The following is a 19,714-nucleotide window of genomic DNA, read 5'->3' as shown; positions in this document are numbered from 1 at the left end:
AATATCTCTGATCGCTTCCAACTCCATATAGCGAGAACGAAGTGTCTCAACTATTCCTGCTGCGTGGAAAGTCTCGTACAACTCAGTCCAGTCAGTGACGTCGGCGAGCAGTGGGCTCCATCTTATGTCGCTTTTCAACACACAGCTTACGGATTATGCCATCTGCGATCTGATAAACGCGTCAAAACAGCTGAAAGCTTCACTTCCCCAGGGTAAACAGAGGTAGAAGAATCTTCGCGCGCATTTTCGTTGAGTAACAGGGTTGAAAGCGGCATGGGATTTCGAGAAGTTAGCGACGAATGCATCGCGATGCTACAACGTGAGCTCTATTTGGTGCTGCTCCGTCGGTGTCGATTCGTATTCCTTGGGATACTGCACCGGTCCGATGTGATAATCCATACGCATCATGATAGTCTCGCGTATTATTTCAGTCATTATTTGGGTCTGTGCGTGGCGCATGTGGAAGGCGTTGACGTCCTCGAACGTGAGCAATTTGGGGATAATTTCACGGTCGTCGCTCATATAAGCATGAAAGAGGTTGAGTTGTCTCTCAATTTGGTTGATCAATATGGTTGATCCCTCTAGGGCCTGGACGACACTTGCGGCTCTTATCAGCAACTCTTTGCCAGAAAAGAAGTTGGCCAGAAGTACGTGGGCGATGGATTGTTCGAAACGCAAACGCACACTGGTGAGACGGCCACAAGAGCGAGACACTTGTTCGACCTCCTCGGTGGTGGTGAGACGTGCGAGGATTAGCAAACGAATCTCGGTACAAAGTGAACACAGCGAGCAACGATGAGACGTTTGATATGATAGGTCAGGTTGCTGGCGGCGGAGTGGTATGGATGACACGAGAGTTGCGCTCAGCACATCGTGACGGCGTTCTTTATTAGTTGATCGCATTTTCGTCCTGGCACGGATGCAGAGGCCTTAGTATGGGAAATGAAGTGTAGGAATCGAAATGAAGTCGTTGTGGACGAAGTTTGATCGATGGACAAGTTTGTGTTGCAATTCTTGATATGTTGGGTAATATGTATTATGCGTCAGCACCGACGGATTGGCTATATCTTTATAGTTACTTATTGAAATGTTCTTAAATAGGCTCGATTTGTTTGAGATGCGTAAGTTTTGGGTCTCTAAGGTAGATAAGTATTCACCTGTAGCCTGTATAGTAGTCTGACCGTGATAGCCTGTCGCCTACTCAATCGATTTGGCCTAGGAATTAAATCTTGTGGTTGAGCATGTGCCAGCAGTGTTGATTTGGAGCGACGGTCGAACTTTTTTACTTTCAAGATTTCGATAGATTTTGAAAAGAGACCGACAAGCACTCGTGTTTAAGTTCTTGACATACAAGGTGATATCCTCTCACTGATCGGACGGTTAGGACAAATATTTGTGTCTTTTCGCGCAACGCCGCTGCTGTCGAGATCTCTCTACAAGCGAATCGATGGGTGAGATCATGGATTATTGACTCGCCCTCCTGGGTTTCTTTCGACCGGTACGTTCACCCTGCCCCCAACGCTGTTTCGATTTGTTCCAACTGTGTTGACTCTGCCTCCTGGGTTTCTTTCCGGCAGTATATTCACTCTGCCCCCAACTCCATTCGGATTGATCCCAGCTACATTGACTCTTCCTCCATGTTCAGATCTAGGATCAACCCGACTCCCAGTCCCTTCATTGAAAACGCCTCCATGCACACCAGGGCCGCGAGATACTGATGGGCGTTCGTTATTGATTCCCGATGTCCGTTCATTATTGATTCCCGATGACCGTTCGTTATTGATTCCCGATGGCCGAGGAACCGGACCTGTAGGAATTGGTGGGGTTGATATAGTCGATAAGGACTCATAGGATTCGAGACTTTTCTCCGATGTAGTGGCTATGGACCCTCCCACAGTGGTGATGCTTACCAGGCGAAACAGCACCAACGAGCAGACTATGACGATGACTATGTGCAAGGCGATGACTAATGCAATAACATCATTGGGCTTCACCATCTTATTCGGGAGACAATTTGTGACCAATTCGAAGCTCTCTACACCATTTTGTTGTAGTTGTTCGCAAGCATAGAAATACAACCAGGCATTCCTGGGCTGTTAACTTTTCTCGGTTAGTATAGAATGAAGTGGCTTGTTGAAAATCCAGGACAAGAAAAGGATATTGTTTACTCACACTTCTCTCGTGCCGAGAATGTTATGTATTATTGCAGTGCAGTACTGCGTCAATTTCCATTCCAATGCAATCTTGACTGGGAGGAATATTGTGGTGAGAACAGTTTTGGTCGCGAAGGCAACGCCGTGCGATATAGTAGTCGTTATGGAATCGCGGCTAGACTAGACTAACCTTAGTCTAGTACCCGCCCCGCGTATGCCCTGCTCCCAAAAATATTAAGTTTTTGGTTTGGCAATCAACGAGTATAGCAGAGGGTATTTTCTGGAAAATTTCAAGCGAAGATGTCGTTTGATGCAACGGCAAGTGTTGTTCCTAGACCAGACTGGCGATGATATCAAGTCTACGAGTTAGGATAAGTGTTATTACTTGCCGCAACACATCTGTAAATAAACAGCTGTTTTTGGAATATTGCGCGCCTGCATACGCCTGCATGACTAGTCGTGCTGACCCAACAGGGGGTTTTGAGCCATTTATTGCCCATCTTTCCGTAACTGCTCGCCTTTCCTAGATTGATTAATCGTTACAACAGATATTTGCAGATATGCAGCTGGAATTGGGGTCCTCGACAAGGAAACCAGAAAATCAGTCCATCTGCGTCAAAATTATAGTGCATATATGCATCTATTGTCTCCTCAATTACCAGTGCTGCTCAATTAACAAAGTGTACAGCAGGGTCTCCAACTCATTACCCAGCAGGTGAGAAAGGTGGTGGCTTCAATTTCTCAGTGTATTTGAAAGTGGAGAGGCGAACGGTTACAGGCTCTATCGTGGTAATTTCTTTGTTGTTTCTCTACCATGCATACTGCTAGGTCGTCATTCTGCTGAGCGGGTCTGCCTTGACGCTTCCATACGTCTTTCTGATTATGGTCCCATCTTCGTTCTCCTGCAAATGAACCAAGTCGAAATGAACGTTTGCCAAACGACAAGTTCGCACAATCATGAACGGTATCTTGTACCACAGCTGACCATCAGCCGCCGGTTGCTTAATCAGAAATCTTTTAGGAATCTGGTTGAAATCAGCCGGTAGCGTCACCAGAGGCTTGCATGTTCCTATTGCAGTATTAGCTTTGCGCATCTTCATATCGAAATTCCTAGGTATTGCTTTTACCGCCAACATCCGGGAACTTCGGTCGCTCATCGTCTTGGCAGTAGTAAATTTGCAGGTTCAGCTGGTCAATTTTACCACCTTTTTGCTCGACATCACTGACGGCCTGGTCAAAGACAAAAGGAAAGTCGAATCCTTTGTCGTCCTCTATGACTGCGTTCTACTCGAGTGTAAGCAAAATTGGAGTGGACGCCAAATGATGTCTACTGGTCTTACCTTGTGTAGAAGCCACCGCATAACCTCGATTCGCTTGCCGCCATGGAGGCCGCCAGATACTCTGTGAACAACATTAATATGCGTATTCTGGAAAGAAGGCAGAGGCATGCCTCTTTATTAGTCGAGCAAACTATGGACGTACGTTTTGCGTCCGATTCCGTGTTCCATTGGATTGTATCTTTCTAGAGCGATGGTACCAATGTGGCTTGTCGCAAACCGCGCCCTGACAATCGTGGGCCTTGGTACATTGGCTGCCATTTGCGGTACATCCGCGAGACCTCGGATGAGCGCACCTCGAACTATTGCCGTAGTACTAAGTATAGTCAGCAACGTGTGCCATTGGCACATACGCGGTATATAGATGGCTCTAAGTGCAAACTAACCTGTTTGGCATCTTTTTCACCTCAATGCCGTGCCCAACTGCATTTTTAATCCTTGCCTTCAAGTATGCATTGCTTCCGAAACCGCCAGCAAGGAGTACTGTCTTGACATCTCTGCTCGACTTGATTTTTGCCTGGGTGATCTGATCTTTTACAAGCCCCACAATTTTATCTATAATTGGATCAAAAATACTCTTTACTTCGGCCAACGTCATCTCAAGCACGCCGCTCCGAATTGATCGAGCGGGATCATCAGGAAGGCCCATGACACGAAAAGTATAGGTGTCTCCTGGGTCGCCACTAAATTCTCTCTTGATTTCCGATTCCCAATGAAGCATCGCGCTTTCATGGTAATCATCAGTCCACCGATGGTAGCCGGCAAATTTGTTTAACAGCCAATCATTGAAATTGCGATCCAGGAACGAAGAGCCGTAAAGCTTGCCAACGCCAGGGGCAGCCTCGTCAAGAACTGGACTCGGTTTAAGCTGGCTGATAGTATATGAGATAAGATCGACAGTTCTATGGGAAAGTTATATTCAGTGCATGTGACACATATGTTAATTTCGAATGACTTACCCTCCACCGGCGTCACAGATGACGAAAGTATCGCCAATCTCCACGAGCCACTCGCGACACATCGCGTCAAGAGCGAATATTCCGGCGGCCTCGGGTTCCGTTATGATTTTTAAAGGCGCATCATCTGCCATTCCAGCAGCTGTGGCACACCTTTCCGTGATGTTCTGTGCCGGTTCGGGCCACATTGCTGGGACAGTGATGATATACTCCCAATTTGTGCTTCGAAAGAGTGCCTCGCCACCTCCAAAATACTCTTTCACCTTTTCCACGGCATGGGTACGGAGATACTCCAGGAATTTAGTAATTAGCTCTTCAACTTTATCTTCGTTGCCAGGGACAATTGTAGTCTTCGGATAGTTCCTCAGAAGTTCAGACTTAGTATAATTTGGATCTTGTTCAATCTTGAACCACTCATATCTCGTCTTCTGGTCTTTGACGCGGAAGCCCCATTTTGCTAAGTCGCTACTTAACAGGCTATTCAGAGTCACAGTAAGTACTATTGACGGATTGAGAGCACTGGCGGAGCGCAGGTATTGCTGTACTCACGTCGGGACTTTGTCCTCTGTGTTGGCTTTGCCCGGCCAATTTTGAATGATACCCTGAGGTTGTGAACCACCTCGCGCGGTCTAAAATAGTTATTATGCCAATATCGAAGAGTCCAGTCAAAGCTGATTTGTTTCTGTTGTGGTGGTAAACAAAGAAATATTATGACTTACTGCTCGCACCCAAGCAATGGCAGAATAGGTTGTGCCTTCACATAGCAAATATCAGATAACTCTTGAATGAGGTCTTTCGGGATTCATTGGTCTCACCGAAGTCAATGGCAACCAGAATTCTGTTCTTGTTGCTTTTGGCGGCTCTTGAATTGCTGATATTCATTCGTTCTCTGTGGACCTCCATGTCGCCACGATACATTCACTAAGCGCCGTGAAACACTCCAATCGATTTAACGAAGCTGTGAGAGGAGGTCGAGGTTGCCGAACAATTCTCAGTGGTGAGAAAATGTAAGCATTTAATTTGTGAGGCTAATCAAATGGAAGGAGTCCAGTATCTAGACGACCAAGTCTTACGCATGAAAGTAGGTTAAGCCACTGGTATTGGAACCTCCATGTGCCTCTACCCCAGCTGCAGTCAGCACGTGTGTCTACCAACCCCTCAACCCCAAAATCCATTCCAAGTTTCGCCGGGCCAAAGACTATTTTCGGTGAGGGTGGGGAGTCAGACTTTTGTGCCTCATGCAAGTGCGGAGAGTAGGCTATATCGCATTTCAGCTGCATGCACCTATTTATGCAAGGCTCTTGCCTGAAGTCCTATGCCTGAATAGAACTCCATCGTAGGCTACAGAGTTGTGAGAGTGGACAACTTCGTCACATCATGACTGATTGTGCGATATAGTTACAGGATAGCAGCGCCTCTCAACAGTCACAACGAGTTCGGCATAAAAAATTGATTGGAGTAATATTCTTCTGGGTTGCTGAGTTACTACCTTGATGAAGCGGCACAAAATCGACATCCAGAATGGTGTGCTGGTTGCCCTGCCGCGCTGACGATTACCCGTATTTCGCCGAGCCTATCTATACCCTGGCAGAGGGGTAATCCACCGTATGCAGGTTTGTGGATCAATTCTCGAAGCCTGACCTGTATCGAGCATTTCCGCCTCATCGATCATTGAGCACTCAAGTTCTACTTCAATCTGCTGCGATGCTCAGAAGAGGATTCACCTAGCGCATAAACGTCTTACTGAATCCATCGTCCTCAGTTTTGAACAACAAGATGGGGACGGAAAGCAAATCTTCTCCAGATATTACCTTAGAGCAGGCATTGGAAGAAATCAAACAGCTTACATCCTGGAATGAGGAGCTCCATGACGACCTCGAAGAATGTAGGGATCAACTATTCACGCTGTTGCAAAAGGAGAGTGACGTCTCTGAGCAAGCTATCTCCGATGCATATAGCAGAATTTTCGAGGGTCTTGACTCGTGGATTGACGAAATATCAACCCACGAAGGCTTTGGATTGACCTTCAAGTCACGTTACTTGGAAAACATGAAACGTAGTAAGGAAGAAAGATCCAAGATATTGGCAATAAATTGGGTATGCCAGGACATTGAGTGGTTGACCAAGCTCGGGAAGCTAGAGACTTGCCGATATGTTGTCCTAGCACTGGTAGTTACAAGGTGCCTGATGGAGGATGTTTTTCGAGTGGAAGATTCCGAAGAACGGGATCATATATATCCGTTCGGTCTTTCATCTAAAGAGATCGAGTTCCTTGTCCAAGTACAAGAAGCAATGGCATCGGACGAAATTCAAAAAGGTTGGTTGACTGGTTATTGCTATTCATGGCCGAGACTAATTATCGTGGTCAGATTCTTCCCAAATCGGAAGATGGAGAAGAGAAACAGTGATGGCGATGATTTCTACTGGAAAAGCACAGGAAAGAGCATTCGATAAGGCTGCACGTGTTCGAAAACGACTGCAAGGAGACCTTGCGTTTTGGATCGACAGTGCAGTTTTAGAGAGATACATGGACAGCCTAGAGACTAAAGTTCTCCAGCGAGCCTATCGGGCTCTAGATCTGCTTAATCATTCCAGCAAGACTTTCATATTTTCAGGCGACGACCCTCAACCTGGGCCCATACAGCAAGAATTTGCGACTAGTACTATCAAAGATATCTCTACTTGGAGGAACATGGCTTCCAGCAAGGCCTCTGGTGCTTTCCAGTCTCTCTATCTTGGACTTGTACGAACAGGTGATTTCGATGAGGCGGACCTGACACTTGTACACCCAACATTGCTTGGTTACAGTAGTCCAGACATGAAGCCCAGAGTTCATTCATCAGACATGAAATCTTATCCCAAGCAAGAGATTCATCGAACAGATAGGGAGGAACGGGAACCCGGATCCTCTACGCCATTCTCAAGATTGAGGAAAAAACGGAATACACCGAAGTACTCATCTCGAACGACTGAGGTCAAACCGACGCACACACCCGCCCAAGGATCTCCGGTCACAACATCTTGGGGAAATTGGATCCTTGGGCCAGAAGCCACAGCGTTTGGCAGGAGAGTGCTTCAGCGTGCCAACAAACCCAAAGACTCTGCGACACGTACTCAGCGCCGTGGTGACTCGAGTCAAGAGAACAGACCTGTGCCGGGTTCTACAGTTGCCTACTATGGTCCACATCGGTCTGTTACCTCAGGTACTGAGTACGTAGCTGGACCATACCACCCGGCGAGTGGCGATGATCAAGGCTATGAGCAGTATATATACGAAGGTCTACAGAGCCAGAAAGGGCACCAAGTGTCTGAGAATCCATATGACTTCAGCCGAGCTCGAACAGAATGATTGTCTCGTTCAAGGTCAACTCAAGGACTCATGAGACAAAATTCTTTTTCGAAACGTCGCTGATGCGTGGTATTGGTATAATTTGCAAGGACGTGGTTTCATGCCAACATGCAAAGCATACAAACCTCTTGGATCAAGGTTCGCAGCACTTGCTAATAGATGCATGGCAAGTTAGAAATAAGCTGCCGAAGGGTTCGAGATAGAATATTTGATGGGTATTTCTGGCTAAGCTGCTGCTGGAGCCGCGAGATTGGAAGTGACCAGGAGTAGTTCCTCTTCTCTGGGTCGCCGTGTGGCGAGAGAAAATGCAAGTCCTCAGAGGATACAAACCAGCGATTGCGCAATGCGCTTCTACTCTGTACGTGAGTCCTTAACATCATGCTTGGTAGTACTTCAGTGCGCAAAATGAAACAACAGTTTCAATCAGGAAATATAAAGCCATAAAAATGCACAGTTACTTACACTTTAATGAATGCGCAGCGTCATGGGTTCTGATTGAGGTTCACATTGGCAAATATATGCCATCACGCAACTAATCACACTAACAGCCTATTGAACCCCGTCACCAAGATGTGGACATCCAACTAGCCCATATGTTATTCTATGACAACCTGCTGTACTGCTTCATCCAAGCCAAGTTCATCTAAAGCAACCTGCGGCCAACAACGGGGAAATATACCGGTATAGTCTGAATTGTTCTTGTTGAGAGCTATACCCATCTCGTTTTCCGTCGTTACAGACATGTAGAAACGAAGATTCTTGAAGGCGTTAAAGAATCGCGAGCGAAGGCTGATCTGATTAAATAAGACTTGTAACGGAAGATGGAGGCGTATCAAGAGTTGTGATTCTGGAAGTTCTTGCGGGTTTGCATGCAACCTCAACATACTCTCGTCAGCGTCAAATGGCTCCCATAAGCCATGCCCGTGTGGTCCATCTTTCCACTGCCGAAGAGTGATAGTAGCAGATATGCAATGTTCGTCCACTTCGTAGCCAAAGAAACTAAAGGCTTGTCTCACGCCCTTGATAAACGTCTGAGACAGTGGCTCATGGCATTCGTCGTAACCTCCAACATCAGGTATTCGGCCTATGCGGATGTTGTGAATATGGCGTATCTCGTCGAGAATATTCTGAAAAACTTGAAGGACAAAGTCTAATGGCCATGTTGTACCCGGGAACAGTTGCTCGAAAATGAGTAGAGCTGGGTCGCACTCGGCGCAATTGTCGCTTGCTCTATTGGTGTCGTGTGTATAATGCGGGGAGAATTTATGGCTGGATTCTACATCGCGGATAGCATCGGCCAGACTTTTCCATGGATACACATATGTGTGAAAGGACGGCATAGCCCGAAGTGACGAGCCGATGAAATGATCTGATAGATCTTGCGGCGGTTGTTTCGTAATCAGAGATAGGTCGTAGCAGGACCACGAGACAATCAAGCGATAATGACCTGGCAGTTCGAGTTGCCGCATTAATAGCAACATATATCTTGCTTTTCTGTCGTGCTCGATCAGGAAGATATGATCCTTTTCCGGCTCAACGATCTCATCTAGTGGTATTGCGTCGCAAAGCAGCACGAGTTCGCACGACGGAGAGCTGAAGATGAAACAGGAATTGTTTTCGACTCCGTCACTATCATATCTCAATGGTCTTGAGGGAACTTTCATCAGGTGTGCCAGCTTCAATGTCAAAGATGCACTTGATACATCGATAGAGATATCAAGATTCCAGCGAGGTGCAATTTGATTGGGACCGCCCGTGGTTCCTGGCCCCAGGGAGAAGTTGCCCATGAAACCTTCCAAGATATCGTTGGGCGATTTGGGGTGGGGGTTCTCATCCAGAGTGTCTGGCATCTGGAACCAGGCAGTATCCCAATTTGGTATCCACGAGGGATACGTTGAGATAGTTTTCTGGGCGCCGGCGTGGAATAGTATTTCTAGTCGCTTAAGCGCCAACAGAAGGTAAGCAGACACTCCAATAACAGTATCTCGGAAAGACAACGAGTAATCCGGCACCAACGGCTTTGAACTTCTAATCAGTCCAAGAATACCGAATATTATATCCCTACGATCAGTAGCTCCAACATCGGGCGAAAGCATTTTGCGTAAACTATCATAGAGGTCCCTCTTCGGAAGATGGCTAGATGCATTTAAATGCAAAAGCCATGGTCTGCCAACTTCATTCCATCTTTCCTGTCCGACCAGGTTGACTAAGTGCTTCACGGTGGATGGTCCTGCATGAAAGTCTTTGTCGCGAAAGGGAATGACTGTGTAGGGAGCCAGGAGTAACTCTTGCATAATCCAAACTCGAGTGAAGTAACGCCGAGAGAAGATATCTTCTAGAGATCCGTACTCGAGGATATCCTCGAACCGGCGTCGAGAGCGGTTGCTCTTTGTGCTTTTCGTGACAACGTCGCGGCCAAGCCATATCACTACCCTTGAGCAAAGACTGTATATTTCGCCCATTTTAGCCACTTGCACTCCGCGTTCGACCACATCGTTCTGATTGATGCAGATAGCATCCACCCAGACAACACGAGCGCCTTTGGCGGGTCTGAGATACTGCAAAAGGTACCAACAGTTGATAGTCTGGGGCAGAACATCCCAGAACTCGCCAGCATATATGACTTTGTGTTCGTCACTTTTGCCGTCTTCGCCTGCCCAAGTATAGGATACAGTTTCGTACTCGGGACAGCTGTCTTGCTCATGCACTTCTAGTGTTACGTGAATTGGTGCCTCGGCCTCGCCACAGTCGAGGCACATGAGACGAATTTCACTGGAGTTGAGCGTTTGCTTGTAAACGGTGGGTATGAGGGAAGCCGGTTGGCTCTCCGGCTTGGCCGCATATGCCCCGACATTATTCTGTATTTGAATAGTATTGCTAGCAACCGGCGACCTAGCAATTTGATTGGAAGGGCTGCTGGATGACCAAGGCAGATCCGGCGGCCAGCGCAGACACATTTGACCTATTGGTTCATTAGGGGGGATTGATTGCGCCAAAGACACCTGATTTGAATGCTCCGCCAGTATAGCATCAGCTGATGCCGAGGTCGAGCAAGCGTGGCATGTTGGATTAGCACCGTCAACTACAACATCTGGGACTGTGCACCACGCTTTATGCCAGCGATACATCTCGATAGTGCGACGTAGGTGCGAAGTTGATGCTGCGAGGCTGATTGCGCATTGTTGGTGAGGTCAATCAACACAACAAGCAATGTAAGCAATTCGAGTGCTACCCTCCACACATGGCACCTAATGTCGCGGTACTGCGGGGCAATACGGACAGCAGCTCTTGCTTCAGCCTCATGTCCGCATCAAGCAACAACGGACTCGCTACTATGAGAAAGCTGCCTCTCTTGGGCATGCAGTGCGGCCTACACTCCGTAGCTGTGCTTTGCTGAAGAACTGCATAAGGTCTTGCACCCAATCCAGATGTCATGACTACATTATCCATGTCAGACACTCCAAAGAATACTTTTCACGGTGAGAATTGACACAGCGGTCAAGTGCGATCATTCTAATCTTTGCCTCCAAATGCGCACTAACTAGCTCGGATTAGGGGATGTCACGTAAAGGTGTGGCAGATGTGGACCGTGTTTGGCCTGCCGCTCAGATGTGCTTTCGGTGTTGTATTCTGGGACTTCGGAGACAAACGCCTTTTCGTTGTTTTCTGTCCCTTGGAAACGCTATTGGCATGCGACAGGTGCTATCGCGACTAGTTAGTCTAGATTGTCAATTTTCGACCTAGCTATGACAAAAGCCCCCGACTGCGACAATAACTTCAGACTCAAATTACGGGGCCACATGGCCCATGCCCCGAGTTTCGGGCGATCATGCACTGCGCTACGCATTGATTGGCGCCTACATTCCCTGAAACTGTGAATTATGGAGATGACCACCCCCCAGACGTCACAAATGCCTAGCGAAGGGGTGAGATTGAGGCTCTGTCAACTCTATTTAACATTTTCTTTGGCACGTTGTTGGGTGACATGGCCCCTCTACAACGCCGTTGATTGCTGCCAGGCGAGCATGCACAAGTGCTTAATGCTTAAATCAGTGCCTCACTTCCCAAAAGGGAAAGTCGCTGGCGCCGCTTATCCAGAAGCCTAGTCGCGTCTCAAACGTGCATGCTTCGACATGAGACGAATCTATCCCATCTCCTCTCGTAATGAGCTCGACTCATCGGCAGATCGCCAAAGTCTTGGCTGTCAGCCGCATTGGCGAGAGTTCTGCTTATAAGATCGACTGATTTCGCTCATAACCTGGAGCATGATCGTCTGTTCTCTTCAGCAGCCAAACCAAATACTCCCGGGTTGTGATCTTCGTTCTCCTACTGGCTAGGGTTTTCTTTCGTTTTAACTTCCAATTCGACTCTCATTCAGGCATTTGAGATAGCAATCCTTACTTAAAACAGCACCTTATTGGGAATTCTTATTATACATAATTTCGAAGATGAACTCCCTCAGTCTCACAGCGATCATCTTCGCCGGCCTTGCGGTGGCGGCACCCACTATTCCCTTCGTCGCACCTAACGCCGTAATTCCGTTGACTCACGCCCCTACCAATGCGCCAACTCTGGCAACCCGTCAATCTGCTTGTTTTGTGATTGGCAAAACTACATTGCCAGCTGAGGTCGCTGACGTCGTCACGAGCATCCAGTCTGCCGTCACTTGCGACACCTCAAAGAAGACCATATCGGGTGTTCCCGACGTCACTAGCGGCGATGTCACGTTCTCGTCCATTGACTTCAGCCAGTCCTCCCAAACACCCTTGGAGTTTGCGCTCTCAAAGTTCGCGACCGCCAGCCCTCTAGCAAACACGGACCTCCAGACATTCCAAGACGAGCTCAACACCTACTTGGCGACGGAGGCGGGCATTCGCAGTGTGGGCGGAAGCCTCGGTATCAAGGTGCCCAAGTTCTTCTTGGAGTATCAGGTGAGCCGGATCCAAACTGCTCAGGGCAACCCGCCCACCGACGCTGGACAGCAGGTCGATCACCTAAGGGACAAGGTGCTAAAGAATGCCGCCGGTGAGGATCAATCGCTCTTGGACCAGGTCACCGCTTTGGCTACACAACTGTCATAGGTTTAATCACACTTCTGAGACAAGGCATGGTGATAGTTGGATATACCACAGACAAAAAGTAAAAAGGTGGAATATAATAGTCATAAGTGGAAAATACTATTACTATTTGAATCTAATGCCAGGGTATATAAATCGCTTATGGTGACTCGCGTCGATATGTCAAATCTTGTAGAATAAGAAAAAAGAAAGAAAGAAAGAAAGAAACAAAAAAAAGAAAAACCTCTAGTTCTTCAATCTCTTAAGGGCCAGTTCGTACGCTCTCGTTGAACTTGGACTTCGTTCTTAACCCAAATAAGACCAATATCACCTTGCTCAGCATCCATCATATGTTCTTTACTATCCCGACTCGAGATTCTTGTATAGACGCTTGCCGGCTTCGTGGGCCCTGGGTCTGTTCGTGATTGGATAGGCGACACGTTAGGAGCACAGGTGACTGGTGGCCGGTCGATCTTGGAGTCGCACATGGTGAATCGAGGCAACTCGTTTGTGTTCTTCTCATCTTGCCGTCCGTAGGCACTGGAGATGCCGCGTGATTTCAGATACAACGGGCGCAGAGTTGGGATGCCGGTACACACCAACGCAACGGCGATCTCGGCGCCAGCCCAAGCAAAGTATGGTACGAAATTCAGTGTGTAGTTGTACACGTCCAGTCGAGCCAGAACTACTGTTCTCACTATACCGCATGCTCCGGCACTACCCTTTGTTAGTGAGTGGCTTATGGCAACACCAGCCAACAGTGACCAACGACTTACACAACGCCCAAACTCATGCCAGTCGCTAACATGATCTTGTCTTTCCGCGGCATTCGGAGAGACCAAATAAACAACCAAGGAAATATTGCAAAGAAGAAATCGCATATGCTCGACCACACTATAGTGACATCAGCAACGCAGTATGATAGATACCGGGGACCAAACTGTCTTACCTCCAAGACCGACACTCATGGGCTGGATCTGGATATTCCATTTCCCTGGCGTCCTTAATGGATCCCAGCTAGTTTTGATCGGAGTGGTCTGGTTCCAAAGCATGATGGTGAGCGCCGCGCTGGTCGCAGCGATGATGAAGACGACCATCCATAGCATTATCTTCTGCCACCTCGCCTGCACAACGCGCAATAGAAACAACCCCATGGACAGCTTGGCTAGGGCATTGCCAGTGATAGCGAAGCTGTTCGCGACATATGTCCAAAAGATGGCATCCGACGAGCTGGCGATGCCCAGCTTCCAAAAGCTTTGGCCCAGCCCGTAGTGAACTGCGACCTGGATGAAAATGGTGAAGCACAGGAATAGAAACTGTCCATCATGAGCACTCATTCAATCAAACATCTTGGTATTTCATGGTTGTCGCGACATTGAGGGGGCAGACGAGTGCTTACACCTGTCCATGCATACAAGTGATCCTCGATGCCGACGAATCTCACGATTTTTATGCGTGTGTACAACCTCAGGACGACCAGGGCGAGCGAGAGGGCAGTCAGCACCCACATGGCACAGGCCAATTGGATCCCCGAATTCATGTTGGATGGTTGGCCGACGATAAACACATCGGCGTGGGCATCAAAACTGGTGAGACAAGCTAGGAGGGACGAGAGCGTGAAAGAGGGTTGCCTTCAAGAAGTAATAAATTGGCTGAAAACGCGGGTGGGCAACACAACAGTAGTCCGGCTTGGCCTTCCCCGATCCTCGGGTGCACTCGAAATAGAAAGAACTATTGATGATCCATGATTGCGGTCATTCAGGTGGCCCGATTCATGCAATGTCGTGCTGTTAGTGGAATGCGGAGGAGGAGACCGTATTTGCGCGTGACGGCACTGGGGTGATAACCGCCTCTGGAATGTTGCCGAGGAGTCATCGAACCAAGGAGCGAATCAAGGCCCAATTGAGAGGTGATATAATCCACAAATATTTTGGTTGCTAGACGAGGCTTTTTCAATATCGGCTTGGACTGGGAAATGCACACAATTTCGCCCTTTGGATTGGTCCTAAAATCCAAAAATCGGTCCAATGAGAATAATAGGGAAAGCATTCCCTGATGCCGCTAAATCCCGAACTTGGCTTCTGGAACTCTATAGGCTAGCAGCCGGTGGAGGAGAGGCAGGGGTTAAGCGCTGAATCCACACTATCGGATTGTCAATCGGTCACACTACAAAACACAACACCCCGCAGTGCTGCCTTCTAGTTACCAGTTGGTCTCCTTCTCAATATACGCGACCGCGCTTTGCAGACAACTGAGCACATGTTGCCTTCGATATCCCCGACGGTTTAACACCGGTTACATTTGTTACGTCATGTATCCACATGGAGTTCTTACGCGGGGAGGCTCTTCATCTCATTTTCAAGCCATGTATAACTTTACGCCATCGAAATATATTCTTGCTTGGTTGAATCACGTCAACCCGAGAAGATTACCTGGTTCTGTTCATCTTGACTAGTCTAAAAGTAATCAATCGTAGTTATCACTTCGAGAATACAAGGAAAAACTATTGTTGTTATAGTATACCATTCCGTAAAAACTGGGTTGTTTTAATACATTACTATTTCTTATCTTTACACTTGTGCCTTATCAAATGTCGGTTGCTCCATGAGTTTAGAAGCGGTTGCTCTTGTATAGTTCTTCAAACACCAGACTTTGCCCAGCTAGCAGGTTTTCTGGGTCACTTTCCAGTCGAAGCAGTAACGACAAGTATCGTCTTAGCGCCAGCGCCTGCTCTTCATCCTCATCAGTTGTTACGATTTCCTCGTTCAGAGAACAGAGTGCGAGTTGGAGGACAAAATGACTATCTGCCCAGGTCAGCGGAAATATCATGAGCAACTTTTGATTCTCATTATGCGAATAAAGCCGCCCAAAAAGTTGTTGATGTCGTGTCAATTGCAAAGCTGCTGTCGTCATGCCATCCAATAGCCTGGAAATCTTCCCTCCAGGGGTAGGACCAAGCAACGAAACCAAGAAGACTCCATGTTGATAGTTGAATTGCCCCCACGACAACAGCATATGCTGAGCTCCATCACCCGGCATCGAAGCTACAAGTTCCCGCCAACGAACAAACCATTCATCGAGTGCGCGTCGGTACTCTTGGCAATCCGCGGGGGCACAGTTCGAGGTGCACCGAAGGAGTGCATTGTGAATCTGCAATTTGTGAAATGAGATCAAATATGAGGAAATGGATATTTGATCTTCTGGACATTCCATTTCTGGCCTTGTGAGCTCCTGAAGCCAGTACAATCAGTCAAGTTTTCCAGTGTAGCTCGTATTACTCACCTGCCGAAGTTCATCGCCAATAATCATCAGACTTGGGCGTCCAAACGCAATCGATACTTGGCTGTAATGGTGTCAGACTTATAACTGCGCTAAATGCCATTGGCATACCTTTCTAAGCAGTAAATTGTTCGGCTCAATTTGCAAAAGACCTGATATAATTCATCTTCCTCCCTCAACCTGCCATGAGACAAATCAAGGAAATGTCGGATGGCAAAGCCTAGGTGCCTCCATATATCCCCAGATTCGGGACTAAGAAGAAGATAAACGCATATCAGAAGGGTTCTCTGCAATAGTGTAATGTTCTCCGACATAGAAGAATGGTCGCAATCTGTACTCATTATCGATATTGCTTTGAGGAAATGCGAGTTCGCATTCGTCGCGAGCGTCGGTTCATTTCGCTTACAGATGAGAGTAGCGACAGCAAGTATCAAATAGAAAAGCTCACGAGAGCGACCAACAAGTCCTTCTCCATTATTTTCGGAATACTGAGAAATCATCCGATCGAGCACAGAAGCTTCCAGAATTGGGAAGAAAATGTTCACAGAACGTGCATATAGGCGAAAAAGACTGACTGCGACAGAAACGGAAGGGCGAACGGTATCAGTTGGTACCGGCTCCTCGAAAGCACCATCAGACCACTCCATAGCTTGTTGGAGGCTCCGCGGTATAGCGAAGGACTTTTGGTTCTGAAGATATCTCTGTAGATAACTGATGGAGCTACAAGAGCCAAAGAATACGGCACTAGAAGCATTCCCAGATATCTCAAGCGGGAACGATGCCTGCTTAGCTGCACGGAACGGTAAAAGCACTGTGTGTTTAGACGTTGCTGGCGCCCGAAGAGGAGATGATGAAGCCTGTCTATTTAGTACGACAAGAGATTTGATCTTATTCACAAGGCAGTCAATTCGCCTGCAATACAAGGTTCGTTAGTTATTACTCAAAAGTGTTTGGGTCTTGCAGTGCTCGTAAGCAGGTAATCATACTGTAGAGAGATATTCTGTCTCAGAATAGGATCGAAAATGAAGCATTGCCGAGAAGCTTGGAGACATCCTTTACATGCTGGTAGCTGTTGAAAGCATTTTATCCGCCGATCACGGCAGAAGCTGCAAGCTGGGAGAGCCGCTAAAATACTGGCGAGTTCAGTGTCCGAACGAGATACAACGGCATTAGAGTTTTGCCATTCTCGTTGTGGCGATGATGATGATGACTGTGGGATCTCATGTCTCTGCTCCGCTGAAGCTGGCGATAGAAAATTGGTCGTTTCCATGCTCGCTTCGAAGTCCTCATGAATGAAGACACTCCACCAGTTCTCGTCATCCAGAAAGTTTTCGCCAGTACGACTTCGCGAGGCTGGTTTGTGTCGAGGTGGAAATGGGATGTTCCTGTGGGATAGGCTGTGAATTCGCCGCTGTGTTATCAAGCAGTCGAGTTCTTCCAGGACACTCATGTCGTAGGCGCTCCCATTATGCCCGAGGGGGTTGCGCGAATGGGTATCTATCAATTCTCTCATGTAGTGAGCAGTGTCCGATAGCGCAGGCCAGCTTCGGGAAAGTATGTCCTGCAGATGAATTTTTCTTTTAGCTGTCTAGGAATAGGAGACAATTGAAAATGGGCCGTAGAGAACTAACCAATAACTGGCAAAGCACTTCAAGGGTGTTTGGTCCTTTATCAGTAAGAGAAGACTGCTCCAAATTGGGGACGTGGTTACGCAGTGCGTAGAGCAGTACCATCCCGGCGTGAAAGGCACTATTCGCGAGCTCGAAAGTCATGATGAGCCCTCCATCTTGTACGGATCCCATATAGGATGTAAGAAGTTGGGTTGAGGCTGTGACTGCAGCAAGTAATGAGGAGTTGGAAACAGTAATATTCCTTGAGCATGGTCGGTGCAGCAAAATCTGGCACTGGTACGCTGCGGCCACAAGCCATGACGGACTAGCACCACTTGCTATCATCTGATCCACTAACCTTTGGATGAGCTCCGTTGTCTTCTGGACCCAGTCTTCGTGGTTCTCAACATCACTGGTAAAGGGTTGATCAAAAAACTGTATACCGTGGATTTCTGATTGTATGAGACGAAGTCGCGTATGCATCAAAAAGATTTTCTCCTTGTAGCTGTGGGATTTGCTCTGCTTGAAGCCTATCCGCTTGGAGATATGTGAGTCTCCGCCGCCGTATGGAAGTTGTGTTGTGATGTGTTCATCACTGAGCGCAAGTGGACATCCTCCAGCAATGCCGACAGTTCTATCAAGCTGGTAGATCTATATCCCAGTCAATTGTTCAGGTCGCAACTTGGTCAGATAAGTGGACGTACCACCCAGAAGAGCCGTCGGCGTTGCTCGACATGGACTGCATCTGAAGCAATCATGACCGAGTCGAGCTCTTGATGAAGTCCTAGGCTTACAGCCATTCGCATGGTCTCGCCAGTCAAATACCAGAGATTGGCAATGTAGGGAAGAACCAGGGCAAGCTGTATCAGTAGTAACATGCACTGTAAAGCTAGAATTGAGGAATCGCGAAGGACGTCGTCATGACGCATCGCGTCTAGATGCAGAGATTCACTCAATGCAACGACCTTCTGAAAATCATGGCTGTTTGATGTGAGAGAGCTGATTGCCAGGATCAGAGGAACAATAAAGCCCGATGCATGTGGATGCGGACGGTCTACGTTCGTGTTTCCGTAGACCTCATCAAAATAGGTTTTCAAGTCGTCTTCCCGAAAACAGGGGAATCGAGGGAGGATGTTGTCTTTGTAGTTATCCCAGAGACGCCTCGCTACATGAACAGGCACCTTATGTGCATCAAAATTAGAAAAATGGGAAGAATGGGCATAGTATGAACCCTTCCAATGAGCGTCGTAATAATGGCCTCGAACTGGGATTTTGTAGGGAGGCCGCTCCGAAGGATAAAACAGTTTTGCTCGATGTTGCAGCACGGAGTGTGATTTGAACATTTTGGCCGTGATGCGGTCAGTAAAACCGAGGGTAAGAATCGCCAAGAGCTGATCACGGTCAGGACCAGCATTCAAGCCAGATTGAGTCCCCTCGGTCCGTCCATCATATTGACTTTGAGTGGACGTGCTATGCTGAAGCTCGGACAGCCGTTGCTCGAGGTACTGAACAAGACTTGTTAAATATTAGAATATACCGATTACACTTCATCAGAGAGTATGATATGATCAAGACAAATACCTTCGTGGGAGTTCTTCAGAAGTCTGCCGGTTGACTGCAGTACAGTCTACTCCAGCTGTGACACACCGACGGCATTTTGGCGTCCCTCTGTCGCACTGTACAATGTATTAGAATCGGTCATCTAAATAAACCATCAGGCGACTTGCCTTTTGCTTGAGTCGACGACATCTCGCACAAGCCGGAGTCGACTGGTGTCGTCTGATCCTTAAATCGGATCTCACGTTTGTCATACTAGCAGGGCATCGAATCGCCAGGAGTATCCAGCCCTGTTTGTTCTTTGCGACTAGACTAAGGGCAATCACATCACCTTGGTAGGTCGGTATAATTTAGGTGGTGACTGCATTGAGAAGGCAGTACACTGGAGGAGCAGAGGGGCAGAGGCAAAGCCGAGG

General features: G+C 47.7%; 11 protein-coding genes across 11 annotated transcripts; 2 read left to right on the top strand and 9 right to left on the bottom strand.

Moving 5' to 3' along the window:
• Positions 1-312: 312 nt before the first annotated feature.
• BKA67DRAFT_662632 (uncharacterized protein) lies at positions 313-903 on the bottom strand (the record flags this gene model as incomplete). Its single annotated transcript, XM_046108039.1, has 1 exon — positions 313-903. The coding sequence occupies one exon, from the start codon at positions 901-903 to the stop codon at positions 313-315; it is 591 nt and encodes a 196-aa protein (XP_045954396.1).
• A 127-nt stretch (positions 904-1,030) lies between these two features.
• Positions 1,031-2,489, bottom strand: BKA67DRAFT_578822 (uncharacterized protein). Its single transcript, XM_046103725.1, has 2 exons — positions 2,173-2,489; positions 1,031-2,100 (listed from the first exon to the last, which is right to left on the bottom strand). The coding sequence occupies exon 2, from the start codon at positions 1,995-1,997 to the stop codon at positions 1,458-1,460; it is 540 nt and encodes a 179-aa protein (XP_045954395.1). The 5' UTR covers positions 1,998-2,100; positions 2,173-2,489; the 3' UTR covers positions 1,031-1,457.
• Positions 2,490-2,924: 435 nt separating this feature from the next.
• On the bottom strand, positions 2,925-4,978 carry BKA67DRAFT_400113 (uncharacterized protein). The gene is made up of 6 exons (XM_046096679.1): positions 4,450-4,978; positions 3,877-4,392; positions 3,636-3,806; positions 3,494-3,554; positions 3,281-3,437; positions 2,925-3,222 (listed from the first exon to the last, which is right to left on the bottom strand). Exons 1-6 carry the CDS (start codon positions 4,632-4,634, stop codon positions 2,978-2,980), a joined length of 1,335 nt encoding a protein of 444 aa, XP_045954394.1. The 5' UTR covers positions 4,635-4,978; the 3' UTR covers positions 2,925-2,977.
• On the bottom strand, positions 4,748-5,460 carry BKA67DRAFT_400118 (uncharacterized protein). The gene is made up of 4 exons (XM_046096680.1): positions 5,262-5,460; positions 5,166-5,200; positions 4,996-5,075; positions 4,748-4,903 (listed from the first exon to the last, which is right to left on the bottom strand). Exons 1-4 carry the CDS (start codon positions 5,362-5,364, stop codon positions 4,861-4,863), a joined length of 261 nt encoding a protein of 86 aa, XP_045954393.1. The 5' UTR covers positions 5,365-5,460; the 3' UTR covers positions 4,748-4,860.
• A 619-nt stretch (positions 5,461-6,079) lies between these two features.
• BKA67DRAFT_400161 (uncharacterized protein) lies at positions 6,080-7,871 on the top strand. Its single transcript, XM_046096682.1, has 2 exons — positions 6,080-6,763; positions 6,816-7,871. The coding sequence occupies exons 1-2, from the start codon at positions 6,223-6,225 to the stop codon at positions 7,793-7,795; spliced, it is 1,521 nt and encodes a 506-aa protein (XP_045954392.1). The 5' UTR covers positions 6,080-6,222; the 3' UTR covers positions 7,796-7,871.
• Positions 7,872-8,280: 409 nt separating this feature from the next.
• BKA67DRAFT_400104 (heterokaryon incompatibility protein-domain-containing protein) lies at positions 8,281-11,138 on the bottom strand. Its single transcript, XM_046096678.1, has one exon. The coding sequence runs from the start codon at positions 10,921-10,923 to the stop codon at positions 8,392-8,394; it is 2,532 nt and encodes an 843-aa protein (XP_045954391.1). The 5' UTR covers positions 10,924-11,138; the 3' UTR covers positions 8,281-8,391.
• A 1,105-nt stretch (positions 11,139-12,243) lies between these two features.
• Positions 12,244-12,876, top strand: BKA67DRAFT_662628 (uncharacterized protein; the record flags this gene model as incomplete). Its single annotated transcript, XM_046108038.1, has 1 exon — positions 12,244-12,876. One exon carries the CDS (start codon positions 12,244-12,246, stop codon positions 12,874-12,876), a length of 633 nt encoding a protein of 210 aa, XP_045954390.1.
• Positions 12,877-13,106: 230 nt separating this feature from the next.
• BKA67DRAFT_539710 (uncharacterized protein) lies at positions 13,107-14,392 on the bottom strand (the record flags this gene model as incomplete). The annotated part of the gene is made up of 4 exons (XM_046100683.1): positions 13,107-13,569; positions 13,629-13,746; positions 13,802-14,168; positions 14,252-14,392. 4 exons carry the CDS (start codon positions 14,390-14,392, stop codon positions 13,107-13,109), a joined length of 1,089 nt encoding a protein of 362 aa, XP_045954389.1.
• A 960-nt stretch (positions 14,393-15,352) lies between these two features.
• Positions 15,353-16,478, bottom strand: BKA67DRAFT_400034 (uncharacterized protein). Its single transcript, XM_046096676.1, has 2 exons — positions 16,243-16,478; positions 15,353-16,195 (listed from the first exon to the last, which is right to left on the bottom strand). The coding sequence occupies exon 2, from the start codon at positions 16,063-16,065 to the stop codon at positions 15,463-15,465; it is 603 nt and encodes a 200-aa protein (XP_045954388.1). The 5' UTR covers positions 16,066-16,195; positions 16,243-16,478; the 3' UTR covers positions 15,353-15,462.
• Positions 16,060-16,924, bottom strand: BKA67DRAFT_400050 (uncharacterized protein). Its single transcript, XM_046096677.1, has 2 exons — positions 16,243-16,924; positions 16,060-16,195 (listed from the first exon to the last, which is right to left on the bottom strand). The coding sequence occupies exons 1-2, from the start codon at positions 16,776-16,778 to the stop codon at positions 16,099-16,101; spliced, it is 633 nt and encodes a 210-aa protein (XP_045954387.1). The 5' UTR covers positions 16,779-16,924; the 3' UTR covers positions 16,060-16,098.
• Positions 16,925-17,581: 657 nt separating this feature from the next.
• On the bottom strand, positions 17,582-19,674 carry BKA67DRAFT_400031 (fungal-specific transcription factor domain-containing protein). The gene is made up of 4 exons (XM_046096675.1): positions 19,469-19,674; positions 19,323-19,417; positions 18,446-19,256; positions 17,582-18,392 (listed from the first exon to the last, which is right to left on the bottom strand). Exons 1-4 carry the CDS (start codon positions 19,550-19,552, stop codon positions 17,712-17,714), a joined length of 1,671 nt encoding a protein of 556 aa, XP_045954386.1. The 5' UTR covers positions 19,553-19,674; the 3' UTR covers positions 17,582-17,711.
• Between the last annotated feature and the right edge of the window lie 40 nt (positions 19,675-19,714).

This window comes from Truncatella angustata, assembly GCF_020726525.1.
Source record: "Truncatella angustata strain MPI-SDFR-AT-0073 chromosome Unknown BKA67scaffold_8, whole genome shotgun sequence".
Taxonomy (NCBI): domain Eukaryota; kingdom Fungi; phylum Ascomycota; class Sordariomycetes; order Amphisphaeriales; family Sporocadaceae; genus Truncatella; species Truncatella angustata.
Note: the sequence above shows the minus strand (reverse complement) of the source record. Positions and strands in the feature narration are given on the sequence as shown.